The 13943-nt window shown below is 43.8% G+C and overlaps 2 protein-coding genes and 1 long non-coding RNA gene across 5 annotated transcripts in view; 1 reads left to right on the top strand and 2 right to left on the bottom strand.

The window, feature by feature from the left end:
* The window catches only part of LOC114589659 (uncharacterized), a 121248-nt gene extending 112419 nt beyond the window's left edge, over positions 1-8829 (bottom strand). For all 3 annotated transcript variants that reach the window (XR_013391062.1, XR_013391063.1, XM_077920762.1), the window contains exon 1: positions 8805-8829. The gene's annotated coding sequence lies outside the window, so the exon portion shown is untranslated. The remainder of the gene's footprint in view (positions 1-8804) is intronic.
* Positions 1-13943, bottom strand: part of LOC114589697 (uncharacterized) — a 65823-nt gene that overhangs the window by 4075 nt on the left and 47805 nt on the right. The window contains exon 5 of the mRNA XM_077920804.1: positions 13402-13407. Within this exon, the coding sequence (XP_077776930.1) occupies positions 13402-13407 (6 nt within the window). The remainder of the gene's footprint in view (positions 1-13401; positions 13408-13943) is intronic.
* On the top strand, positions 8967-10541 carry LOC114589696 (uncharacterized). Its single transcript, XR_013391073.1, has 2 exons — positions 8967-9107; positions 10051-10541. It is a non-coding gene; the product is annotated as an uncharacterized LOC114589696 (long non-coding RNA).

The raw sequence follows: 13943 nt of genomic DNA, 5'->3' as shown, positions 1-13943 counted from the left end.
TATTAAGAAGTATTATTGCCTAGGACCGCAAGGGCAGAGCACAGACACCAGCCTAATCCTTTCCCCCCAAGATATACAAGTTGCTGGCCGTCACTGTTTGCAGTAGGATAGAAGTCCATAGATAAACTATGCTTCTGTTTATTCATCTTTTGCAGTCCTTAAAGGCTCATAAATATATTATGGTCTAAGCTTTTGTGGGCTGCAGTCTGACAAAGTGGGCTCTTGACTAGGAAAGCTGGTGCCACTATAAACCTGTGAGTCTTTTTGTTGGTTTTGTGTACATATTTTGAAATTTGTATCAAGGTTGTAACAAGATCTCGAAGTTCTTAAAGAAATGGGAGTGCCTGACCACCTCATCTGTCTCCTGAGAAATATCTATCTGGGACAAGAAGCAACAGTTAGAAATGGATATGGAACTACTGATTGGCTCAAAATTGGGAAAGGAGTACAACAAGGCTGTATATTGTCTCCCTGCTTATTTAACTTATATGCAGAGGACGAGATGGTTGGACAGTGCTCTCAGAGCTAGGAACATGAGTTTGACCAAACTGCGGGAGGCAGTGGAATATAGGAGTGCCTGGCGTGCTCTGGTCCATGGGGTCACAAAGAGTCGGACACGACTAAACGATTTAACAACAATAACCCAGAAAGGGAAGTTGGGGGACGTCATGGGGGGTGTTAATTGGAATGTAAAATACACCGTATTTTTCTGTCTATAAGACGTCCCATGGAGGGACTCCAAATTAAGAAAACACCCCTCAGCACTACCCGTGTATAAGACGAGCCCCAATTTTAAATCTATTTTTTGGGGGGGAGGGGAACATCTATACACAGAAAAAATTAAAATTTTGGTTATTCTAAAATTTGTTATAAAATCTGAATACAATTTAAAAAAAAAAAGTTCCAAAGTTTTTGCCAAAGACTAGATGGGAAACTCATTCAAGGGCCACAAGTGCAGAACTTGGCAGTTACAATGGAACAATTTCTGCATTGCATTGGCTGCATATTGATACCACAGAGAAGGGTGAAACAAGTAATCAAGCCACAAACATTTCGAATAAAATGGAGGAACTTGGTTCCAGAGATCTTTTTGATCATTTCAAAGAACAGGCAAAGGACAAATTGCCTGATGTTGATTACAAGAAAAGCAGAAGAAGATCTAGAACAGCCTTTCTCAACCTGTGGGTCCCCAGATGTTGTTGAACTACAACTGCCATCACCCCTACCTAGCAAGGCCAGAGCTCAGGGATGATGGGAGTTGTAGTCCAACAACATCTGAGGACCCACAGGTTGAGAACTGCTGATCTATAAGGAGGCATATAGGTGAGGATGAAGATGAAGCTTTAGCGAACCTTGAGCCAGGAAACAAGTTCAGAATCAAAGCATTTATACCTGCGATGGATGCATTAGAATCAAATCTGGCACAAAGGGCATCAGTATACAATGATGCTGCAAAAAAGACTGGTGACTGGGAGCAGCCACCGAGATCACAGAACACTGGTCTTGAAAGACCCACGTTGGCTCCCAGTATGTTTCTGAGCTAGGTGGCGCTGTGGGTAAAAGCCTCAGCGCCTAGGGCTTGCCGATCGAAAGGTCGGCGGTTCGAATCTCCGCGGCGGGGTGCGCTCCCGCTGCTCAGTCCCAGCGCCTGCCAACCTAGCAGTTCGAAAGCACCCCCGGGTGCAGGTAGATAAACAGGGACCGCTTACTGGCGGGAAGGTAAACGGAGTTCCGTGTGCTGCGCTGGCTCGCCAGATGCAGCTTGTCACGTTGGCCACGTGACCCGGAAGTGTCTTAGGACAGCGCTGACCCCCGGCCTATAGAGTGAGATGGGCGCACAACCCTAGAGTCTGTCAAGACTGGCCCGTACGGGCAGGGGTACCTTTACCTTTACCTTTACGTTTCTGAGCACAATTCAAAATGTTGGAGCTGACCTTAAAAGCCCTAAACGACCTTGGCCCAGTATACCTGAAGGAGCGTCTCCAACCCCATCATTCAGCCCAGAAACTGAGGTCCAGCGCTGAGGGCCTTCTGGCGAGAAGCAAGGTTACAAGGAACCAGGCCTTCTCACTGGTGGCACCCGCCCTGTGGAACACCCTGCATCAGATGTCAAGGAAATAAACAACTATCTGACATTTAGAAGACAACTGAAGGCAGCCCTGTTTAGGGAAGTTTTTAATGATTGACGATTTTATGTATTTTTAATTTTTTGTTGGAAGCCGCCCAGAGTGGCTGGGGAAATCCAGCCGGATGGTTGGGGTATAAATATTATTATTATTATTATTATTATTATTATTATTATTATTATTATTATTATTTCATTCTTAACAAAATTAGATGCTGCAAAGGAAGAGATTTGTGAAGAAGTTAATGCTTTAAGCCAAACATATCCTGAAGATGTGGACATGAACCTTGTTGGAGAACTCAACCATTTTCATCAATACATTAAAAAGTCAAAGCCATGAACATGATAACCTGACACATCAGGATCTGTACCAAGTAATATTTAATGACCATGTCCTTCATGGATCATTGCCTTGTCATGGCAAAAGGGCTTGAATAACTCAAGACACGCTATGAGTTATGCAGTGTAGGGCCACCCAAGGCAGACAGGCAGGAACCAGAAAGCCACTCCTGTATCCCTGCTGAGAAAACTCCATGGTCGTATAAAAGTTATGACGCTGGAAGATGATCCCACAGGTTGGAAGGCATCCAACATGCTACTGAGGAAGAGCGGAGGACAAGTACAAGTAGATCCAGAGCTGACGAAGCAACTGGGCCAAAGCCGAAAGGTCGCTCAGTTGCGGATGTGCCTGGAAGTGAAAGGAAAGTCCAGTGCTGCAAAGAAAAAAATTGCATAGGAACCTGGAATGTAAGATCCATGAACCATGGTAAACTGGATTTAGCAAAAAATGAGATGGCAAGAATAAATATTGACACCCTGGCACCAGTGAACTAAAATGGACGGGAATGGGCGAATTTAGTTTGGATGATAATCATATCCTACTGCTGTGGACAAGAAACCCGTAGAAGAAACGGAGTGGCCCTCATAGTCAACAAAAGAGTAGCAAAAGCTGTACTGGGATGTAATCTCAAAAATGATAGAAGGATCTCGAAACAAATCCAAGGCAGACCTTTTAACATCACAGTAATCCAGGTTTATGCACCAACTACTGGTGCTGAAGAAACTGAAATTGACCAATTCTATGAAGACTTACAACACCTTCTAGAAATGACACCAAAGAAGGATGTTCTTCTCATCCTAGGGGATTGGAATGCTAAAGTAGGGAGTCAAAGAGATAAAAGGAACAACTGGCAAGTTTGGCCTTGGAGTTCAAAACAAAGCAGTACAAAGGCTAATAGAGTTCTGTCAAGAGAACAAGCTCGTCATAACAAACACTCTTTCCCAAAAACACATGAGATGACTCTACACATGCACATCACCAGATGGGCAGCATCGAAATCAGATGAATTTTATTATTTGCAGCCAAAGATGGAGAAGTTCTATACAGTCAGCAAAAACGAGACCTGGAGCTGACTGTGGCTCAGATCATCAGCTTCTTAGAGCAAAATTCAAGCTTAAACTGAAGAAAGTAGGGAAAACCACTGGTCCAGTAAGATACAATCTAAATCAAATCCCTTATGAATACACAGTGGAAGAGAGGAACAGATTTAAGGATTTAGGTTTGGTGGACAGAGTGCCTGAAGAACTATGGTTGGAGGCTCGGAACATCATACAGGAGGCAGCAATGAAAACAATCCCAATGAAAAGGAAATGCAAGAAAGCAAAGTGGTTGTCCAATGAGGCCTTACAAACCGCGGGGGACAGAAGGCAAGCAAAATGCAAGGGAGATAGTTAAAGACTTCCAACGAATAGCAAGGAGAGAAAAGAGGAACTTCTTAAATGAACAGTGCAAAGAAATAGAGGGAAGCAATAGAATGGGAAAAACCAGAGATCTGTTCAAGAAAATTGGAGATATGAAAGGAACATTTTGTGCAAAGATTACCATAATAAAGGACAAAAGCGGTAAGGACCTAGCAGAAGCAGAAGACATCAAGAAGAGGTGGCAAGAATACACAGAGGAATTATACCAGGAAGATATGGATGTCCCATACACCCCAGATAGTGTGGTTACTGACCTTGAGCCAGACATCCTGGAGAGTGAAGTCAAACGGGCCTTAGAAAGCACTGCAAATAACAAGGCCAGTGGAAGTGATGACATTCCAGTGGAACTATTTAAAATCTTAAAAGATGATACTGTTAAGGTGCTATACTCAATATGCCAGCAAGTTTGGAAAACTCAGCAGTGGCCAGAGGATTGGAGAAGATCAGTCTACAACGCAATCCCAAAGAAGGGCAGCGCCTAAGAATGATCCAACTACCGCACAATTGTGCTCATTTCATACGCTAGCAAGGTTATGCTTAAAATTCTACAAGGCAGGCTTAAGCAGTATGTAGACTGAGAACTCCCAGAAGTGTGTGGTACGGAAGCTGTACTAAGGAAGCTGTACTACCCAGGACAGGATGGGGTTCTGCAGAGTTGTTAAGGCAGCAGAGAGCATTGTTGGCTGCCCACTCTCCACCTTAGAGCAGATTTATGCCACAAGGTGCCATAGGAAGGCACTGGACATAGTAAAAGATCCATCGCATCCTGTTCACTGTCTCTTCGAGCTCCTGCCGTCGGAACGGAGATACAGGACGATGAAGACAAGAACGAGCCGTCTGAAGAACAGCTTCTTCTCCAGAGCGATCTCGGCCCTGAATGGAAAGCCTGGACTTTGAAAGTCATCTAATCTTCCTTGCTGTACTATACTGTATTGTTTTAATTAGGGTTTTTATGGAGCAGTCAAGTAATTTCGTTGTCCCCAAGAGCGGGTAATGACAATAAAGATATTATTATTATTATTATTATTATTATTATTATTAAGTGGAAGCTGGATTTTGAAGGGGCAGAGGACCCCTTCAAAGATGAAGCTTTAGAGAACCTTGAGCCAAGAAACAAGTTGAGAATCAAAGCATTTATACCTGCGACGGATGCATTAGAATCAAATCTGGCACAAAGGGCATCAGTATACAATGATGCTGCAAAAAAGACTGGTGACTGGGAGCAGCCACCGAGATCACAGAACACTGGTCTTGAAAGACCCACGTTGGCTCCCAGTATGTTTCTGAGCACAATTCAAAATGTTGGTGCTGACCTTAAAAGCCCTAAACGGCCTCTGTCTAGTATACCTGAAGGAGCGTCTCCAACCCCATCGTTCAGCCCAGAAACTGAGGTCCAGCGCTGAGGGCCTTCTGGCGAGAAGCAAGGTTACAAGGAACCAGGCCTTCTCACTGGTGGCACCCCCGCCCTGTGGAACACCCTGCATCAGATGTCAAGGAAATAAACAACTATCTGACATTTAGAAGACAACTGAAGGCAGCCCTGTTTAGGGAAGTTTTTAATGATTGACGATTTTATGTATTTTTAATTTTTTGTTGGAAGCCGCCCAGAGTGGCTGGGGAAATCCAGCCGGATGGTTGGGGTATAAATATTATTATTATTATAATTTCATTCTTAACAAAATTAGATGCTGGAAAAGAAGAGATTCATGAAGAAGTTAATGCTTTAAGCCAAACATATCCTGAAGATGTGGACATGAACCTTGTTGGAGAACTCAACCATTTTCATCAATACATTAAAAAGTCAAAATCTGACACATCAGGATCTGTACCAAGTAATATTTAATGACCGTGTCCTTCATGGATCACTGCCTTGTCATGGCAAAGGGGCTTGAATAACTCAGAGACGCTATGAGCTATGCCGTGCAGGGCCACCCAAGACAGACAGGTCAAAGTGGAGAGTTTTGACTAAACGTGGTCCACCTGGAGCAGGAACCAGCAAGCCATGCCAGTATCCCTGCCGAGAAAACTCCATGATCGTATAAAAGTTATGACACTGGAAGATGAACCCCTCAGGTCGGAAGGCATCCAATATGCTACTGAGGAAGAGCGGAGGACAAGTACAAGTAGATTCAGAGCTGATGAAGCAGCTGGGCCAAAGCCGAAACATCGCTCACTTGAGGGTGTGCCTGGAAGTGAAAGGGAAGTCCAGTGCTGCAAAGAAAAATATATGAACCTGGAATATAAGATCCATGAACCATGGTAAGCTGGATGTGGTCAAAAATGAGATGGCAAGAATAAATATTGACATCCTGGGCATCAGTGAACTAAAATGGATGGGAATGGAGATCTGCTCAAGAAAATTGGAGATATGAAAGGAACATTTTGTGCAAAAATTACCATAATAAAGGACAAAAGTGGTAAGGACCTAACAGAAGCAGAAGACATCAAGAAGAGGTGGCAAGAATACACAGAGGAATTATACCAGGAAGATATGGATGGCTCGTACACTCCAGGTAGTGTGACTGATGACCTTGAGCCAGACATCCTGGAGAGTGAAGTCAAATGGTCCTTAGAAAGCACTGCTAATAACAAGGCCAGTGGAAGTGATGACATTCCAGCGGAACTATTTAAAATCTTAAAAGATGATATTGTTAAGGTGCTACACTCAATATGCCAGCAAGTTTGGAAAACTCAGCAGTGGCCAGAGGATCAGAGAAGATCAGTCTAGAATGCAATGCCAAAGAAGGGCAGCGCCAAAGAATGCTGCAACTACTGCACAATTGCGCTCATTTCACACGCTAGAAAGGTTATGCTTAAAATTCTACAAGGCAGGCTTAAGCAGTATGAAAACCGAGAACTCCCAGAAGTACAAGCTGGATTTTGGAGGGGCAGAGGAACCACAGACCAAATTGCAAACATGCGCTGGATTAGGGAGAAAGCTAGAGAGTTCCAGAAAAACATCTACTTCTGCTTCATTGACTACGCAAAAGCCTTTAACTGTGTGGACCACAGCAAACTATGGCAAGTTCTTAAAGAAACGGGAGTGCCTGACCACCTCATCTGTCTCCTGAGAAATCTCTATGTGGGACAAGAAGCAACAGTTAGAACTGGATATGGAACAACTGATTGGCTCAAAATTGGGAAAGGAGTACGACAAGGCTGTATATTGTCTCCTTGCTTATTTAACTTATATGCAGAGGACGAGATGGTTGGACAGTGCTCTCAAAGCTACTAACATGAGTTTGACAAGACTGCAGGAGGCAGTGGAAAACAGGAGTGCCTGGCATGCTCTGGTCCATGGGGTCACAAAGAGTCAGACGCGACTAAGTGACTAAAGAACAACAACAGTGTCCAGTCAGCATTCCCTAATGTAGAAACAATTCTGAGAATGTTCCTCTGAATGATGATTGCAAATTGCCTTTTGTAAAGATCCGTTTCTTGACTGAAGAGGATAAAAAACGAATTTGGAACAACAATGTCTCAAGATAAATTACTTCAGCCTCATGTATATAGAAAGTGACAAGCTAAGCAGTTTATCATTTGATATCATCAGTGACTTTGCTTTGGCAAAGGCAAGAAAGTATTGTAATTTAGATCATGTTTCTGTACTGTTTGTATACACAGTACACAATGAATCATGATAAAATTATACAGTTGAATGGGTATTGGGTAGATGCAGTAATACAATTAGTCCTGTAAAATAATTTTTATGTACAGGTGGGTATAGTATTGGTATTATTTAAAATTGTGACATATTACTAGAAATACTGTCTTTTACACTCACTAAGTGTAACAGGGTACAAAGGTCTGCTGTCCCAATGAAGAATGTGGACTATTATGGTAATATTGAGACTGATATAAAAAAATGCATTGCATTAACTACAATTACATTGTACAGGCTATAACAATTAAATTCATATTAATAAAGGTATTTATTATTAGTAGTTGTCTGCACTGTATATTTACACCTATTATATTTTCAAGTTATAGCAAGTTTCTAGGACTAGATCATGATTTTTTGTAAACTGTGTTTCTAAAGGAACTTTTGTTATTGCCAAATGCCAATGTGTTTGCATTAAGTTTGTTATGAATAACAAAATCATTTTAAGTTAGAGCTTAATAATTATTTCACTATTAATATACTTAATTGTATTTCACTATTAATATACTTCTCAATTGTATTTCAGTTCAACAATTACTTTGAGAAAATGCGGATTTTGTTATGTGCAAATAGTTTTAGATACCTATTAGGTCCATAAATTACCATGCAGCCTATATTCAACACAAAAAACAGCGACAAATAGTTGTTGACAAAGAACAGCTGGACATATAAAGGGCCCCATGACCTCCAGTAGCTCAGGGCCTCATCAAACCTGCCCCCACTACTTTATGCAAGGAGTTCAAGGAACAAAAAGCTGCTTTGGAGAAGGCCTCCCCCCTTCCTTCCTTCTTCCTGCCAGGACCCCCCTGGCTTTGTTTTCCTCCCCATCTTTTCCTCTTTCTCCCTCTGCCATCCAGCAATCCATGTCCCCATCTCCTCTACAAAACGGAAGACTTGGATGTTTGGAGTTTCTTATTTTGTTGGAAGCCGCTCAGAGTGGCTGGGGAAACCCAGACAATGAGGGGGTATAAATATCATAGTATTATTACTATTATTACTACTATGGCCAGCCTGGTCTGCCCTCTCCCCTTTCCCGCCTCCTTCCCTGCAACTCCCTTTGCACCAGATCCGGGCAGGAAGAAGCTTCTCTCTTTCCACAGCGGAAACCCCTCCCCCCCCCACCTTCAAGGCCCCATTAAGAGAAACAGCTCCCTTTCCTCCCTTCTCTTCTTCTCCCCGTCCCGGGGCTTCTCATCCTGGACCCCCACCCCTTGCCAAGCCCCTTCCCTCCTTCCCCGCCGCTGGCTTTGCACTCACACGAAATCCTGGAGATGTCGGCGACCCTGGGCAGCGGGGGCGGGAATGGAAGCCCCCGCCTGGGAGGCAAGATATTTCCGGGGGCGGGATAATTGCAGTACCCAGCCAATGGGGAGAGAAGGGAGGGAACCTGGGCTTTGAGTATAATAGGGAACAGATGCTCGTTGCCTTAAGGGTTAAAGGCAGAGAGTGCAAGCTGCTAGAGGGGAGGGTGCTGCTGCTCGATACTGACTTGGGAAACGGCGTGGGGCTTAAGCTGAACAGCTGACCGGCCCCCTCTGCCCTTGTCTTGCAAGGAATAGGGTGAGTGCAAAGCGCCTCGGGGTGCAGCAAGCTTTGGGGGGGGGTTGTGCAATGCAATACCCATAATTAGGGTTGGGGGTGGAGAGAGAGCAGGCACGGAAGCGGTGGGTCAAGTGTGGGAATATTGCAGCTGATTCATCCTTGTTGCAAAGAAGAGACAGGGGCCTCTCCCTGAAGGTTCTCTCTCTCTCTCTCTCTCTCTCTCTCTCTCTCTCTCACACACACACACACACACACACACACACACACACACAGAGAGAGAGAGAGAGAGAGAGAGAGAGAGAGAGAGAGAGATTAAAAACCAATGAAACATCAGCATTAAAAGCTTCTCCATACAGGGCTGCATAATAGGAATTTGCCTTTGTAAAATTGGAGAGTGAAAGAGGAAGGAATCTCAGGGTGGGCTTTTTTTGTGGGGGACATGATTTTTCTAGTCAGGGGGCAGAATGAGCTGGAGTTAATCCCTAGCTGGAGATCCGCCATCCCCTTGTCTCAGTCTAGATTTGGATCTCTGCCTCCTCCATGTACGTCATTCTTTCTTCTCCATTTCTCTCTCTCTATGTGTTAGGAGAAGTGACTGCTCAGTCGCAATCACTTGGGACGAACTCCTTTGTATGATAGTTAATGTATAGATATAGATATACTTTTGTAACATAAGCCTGCCTTCAGGAATCTAATTGTGAACTGAATGAAAATGAGTAAACTACCTGTATATTGATTTTAATAAGATTGTCGTGTCTACACTTTTAAAGAGGGATAACAAGGGATCTTACCAGGAATCTTAAATAGTAAGGCTCACATGAGCCTGCAACGAGCTTACCGCTGTGCAAATTTGAAAAGGAGAATGTTTGAATTATGCTAAGATAGAGAACTTGATAACACAAGTTAGTATGGATATCATCAAATAATATATCCTTTCCTTCCTTTCTAAACATTCCCACAGGTCAATCCCTAGCTAGAGATCTGCTATCCCCTTGTCTCGGTCCAGATTTGGGTCTCTGCCTCCTGGGATTTTAGACACACACGGTCGCCACATGTTGACTGCAGCAGGCAATGGCTCCCTCGCATGTGTGAACAGCCATTGGGGGTCACTCTGAAACACCACAGAGATTGGTCGTTGCTTTGACGAATATCCTGTAACCGACCACCTTCCTGAGCCCTCTGGTCTCTCCCACTGCCAATAAAAATAAAATACTTGTTTACCTGACGCTGACACAAAAGCTCACATACTATAGAAATGAATGAAATGTTTATTTCTTTCCCGCTTTCCTTCCCTCTCTCTTCCCACTTTTCTTCCACCACCCCCCAACTCCATATTGTCTAGAACAGTACTGTCTCACTCTGAATAGGACTGATTTGTTTGAAGGATTCTGTGACTTGAAAACAGAGACTCTGGGTGTACCCAAGAATTTAATAAAAACATTTTTAAAAACAGCAGCCTCTCTCATCCATTAACATTCTTCAATGCAGCTTCATTGGAAAGCCATGGAATGTGATCCTGCACAGGGCCAGTCTAGGAATTAGGGCTGCCACTTTTTTTGCACCTAAGAGGCAGGCAATATGTGGTAGGTAAATAAGACGTTTTGGGTTGTAGTTGAGGAAATTTCCTCTAAGCCCCCAAACATACTCCACAAAGCACATAGATAACATGTATGCAGCAGATTTACTATCACCTTATAACATGCCCTGTATGGAGTAGTTACAGAAATCTCAGTATGGTGCCTATACCAGTTTTTATACAGCCTGGGCCTATTCATATTTATTTAGGAGTCCCATTCGGTATTTAAAGGAGCGGGATCAAGGGTTTCCTGACCCACTTCTTACAATGTATGAAGTAGCTTACAGCAAAAAAAGCCTAATGACTCTTCTGGGTAACTGAATGAATTATTTTAATATAAATTTATGAAGCAGGACCTGGAGGAATTTTACCCTTATGCTTCTCATATAATCAGTTATACATATAATCAGTTATCAGTTATCTATATATCCATGTATAACCAGATATTTCTACAATTATTTTATAATTCATGTTTGAATCGTGAAAGCTTCTGCTTAGCTTAATAGCAAATTGCTTAGATCTGAAAAATCCAAAATGAACTTTGTCCAAGTACCCCTCCTTGTTCTCTCCCTATCTCACTGAACATAAGGGGGGAAGCAATAAATCTGATGTGCTGGCACATTCCCCCCCTTATTCAGACAGGGTCTGAGCAGTGAAACAGGAAGATGCTAACCGCAGAATGTCCCAGTAACAGATGGCCGCATAGGAGCAACGTTCGAAGTCCCTTTCGTCTAAGTTTTGTTTCTCCCTCCTCGCCATAATCAGGGGAAAGGTTAAGACTGCATGTTCAAACTGTAAAAGCAGAAGTCGGGAGGGAACTCTTTACATGATCAAGAGGGAGGCTTGAATGCACTCATTAGCTTTATTTTTGCTGCCATTTGCAATTGTATCCAATTATGTCATGATCTATTATGTATGTACTCAGGTATAAAGCCTCTGGGCCCTAGGGCCCGGGGCACAGTCTTTTGGAAAGGATTCCACTGGGTCAATTACTGCTCAGCAATAAACATCACTTTCTTTTTCTCCACTGCTACGTCTGTCAATTCTTGGACACTATTTGAGTTGGTCACAGGTACCTTAAAATCCTTACAACGTAACAATGGAGAGCATATTTTACATTGTCATATTTATGCGAACATGGTTCCACTCCAACCTCACTTACTCCCTATTTTCCCCTCTATAAAGAGTTCTCTATACAGAAATCTCCTGAACAGAAGTCTATTTACATGTATAGGGAGGGATCACTCTCTGTCTGGCTTATGGCACCCTGTGTCTTTTGCAGTGTCCTGTATTCTCCTCACAGACAAACAGAAACAGTGAACAGTGACAAGCAGCAACAGCCAGCCAGACTCACTACAGCTCCCAGAATGCTTTGGGAGAATCCATGACTGACTGAAGTGGTACTAGAGTGATTTAAATGTGGCGTGGATGTGGAGAAGGCAAGCAATCAGGGGTGACAGTGAACACAATGGAGCCCACAATGGCAGCCTCCAGTGCCGTTTTGTGTTCCTCACAGGGCAACACAGCACTCGTCTCCATTGCCTGCCTTCAGAGATCTGGGACCGTTGCCATGCACAGCTTGTGACACAGCACTGTAGGGCAAGGCTGTTTCAAGGGAAGGTGGGAAAATGCATTTCTGCCACGGTCAAGTTAGCTAACTAACTGGATTCTTGAATAGGTTTCTTTTTGCTTTTCACTCACTTCTGCGAGGTTCATGCCGTGTGTCATTACCATAGGAAACAATTCTGGGAGCCCAGTTAGGAAAACGAAACTCATTCTAGCTTGCTCCTTTTGTATCCCAATGTAGAGCACTGTATTCAGATTATTATTTTGTTGCCACCCTTCACTATAAGGCCCCACCCTCAGCAGTTAAAAGCAATATGATAATGCTATTAAAATCAGTTAAAATGATTAACATTCTTTACACAGAAAGAATGAAAGCAGGTTGAAAAAAGTATCCTGGCAACACACACATCCCTGCCAAAAATCCAACATGAGACGGAGTCCTGCGGGCCTATATAGCAGGACTTAGCAAAAAGCAACCATGGGCCTTATTTAAGAAACATTCTACTTTTCTGCTGCCATATCCTTCCTTTCTTCCATCATGAAACTCAAGGTGGTATACGTGTGGCCTCCTCACAAGACCCAGGACTGCTTAGCCTAGGCAACAATATATCCTACAAGCCGACGTCATTCAGTCTTGGGTCCCTAGATGTTGTTGGACTACAACTCCCATCATCCCCGGGGCTCTTAGTCAACAAGGACCCAACTCTGATGAACTCGGTCTTAGGATGGAGCCTGCAGGTAAGTGTGGGAACCTCTGGCCCTCCAGATGTTGCTGAATTACAACCCCCATCAGGCTCAGCAATCGTCATCTATGGCTGTGGATGATGGGAGGTGAATGCTGCCATTGAGAAGAAGTTGAAGGCAAGGTACTCTCTCTGTCTCCAGTGATAAGCACCAGAGCAGCCTGTCCAGTAAAGACATGGATGAAAATGCTGAGGCACTGAGTGCTTCTGATCCAAAACATTACCCTTTTCCAGCACACTCCACTGCTATCCATCCCTCTCCAGTTTTCCTTTCCTGCTGTCAACCAGCGCCCCACCCCCACAGCCAGTTTTCTGTATCCACAGACCATGTGCAGTTCTCATTGCGTGGCTTTGGCTATCTTTTCCCCTCACCTAAAAATTTATTGGATATACGTAACCAATGGAGCTGCCTCAAGGTTACTGGTACCTCCCTCTCTTCCTTGGAAGAAGGGTTCCATTTTGGCCACATAAAGGCTGGCAGCTAGGAAATTGAATTGGCTATTTGTATACGGGATTGTATACGGGTGAGATTTTCCACCCTTGAGCTTTTGAACTACACCTCTCATCAACCTTGACCATCTGGGCTGAGGCTTATGGGAGTTGTTGCCCAACAACTGTTTCTTTAAAGGAGCAAAGCGGGAGAGGAGAGGAGCCGCTTATACGAGTGTCCGGTTGGCTCCTTTAAAGCAAGCAGGCTCTCTGTCCCTCTCTCCTCAACACTCAGCTCACTAAATAGCAGGAAAGATTTTCAGCTCGCTAAGCTGGGGGGGGGGGGGGGAGCCAGGGAGGAGGAAGAAAAGCAGAGCCTGCTTGCTTTAAAGGAGCAAAGAGGGAGAGGAGAGGAGCCTTCACCCCTAAAACCGATCTTCTGCATGATTAGCAGCATCCTTCTCCACACACTCCACGCGTGCTCCTTGTCCTTTGAGTGCTTTCCTTACCTCCCAACTTAAAACGTGGTTACAAAGCACA

Source organism: Podarcis muralis, chromosome 2, assembly GCF_964188315.1.
Source record: "Podarcis muralis chromosome 2, rPodMur119.hap1.1, whole genome shotgun sequence".
Taxonomy (NCBI): Eukaryota; Metazoa; Chordata; class Lepidosauria; order Squamata; family Lacertidae; genus Podarcis; species Podarcis muralis.
Note: the sequence above shows the minus strand (reverse complement) of the source record. Positions and strands in the feature narration are given on the sequence as shown.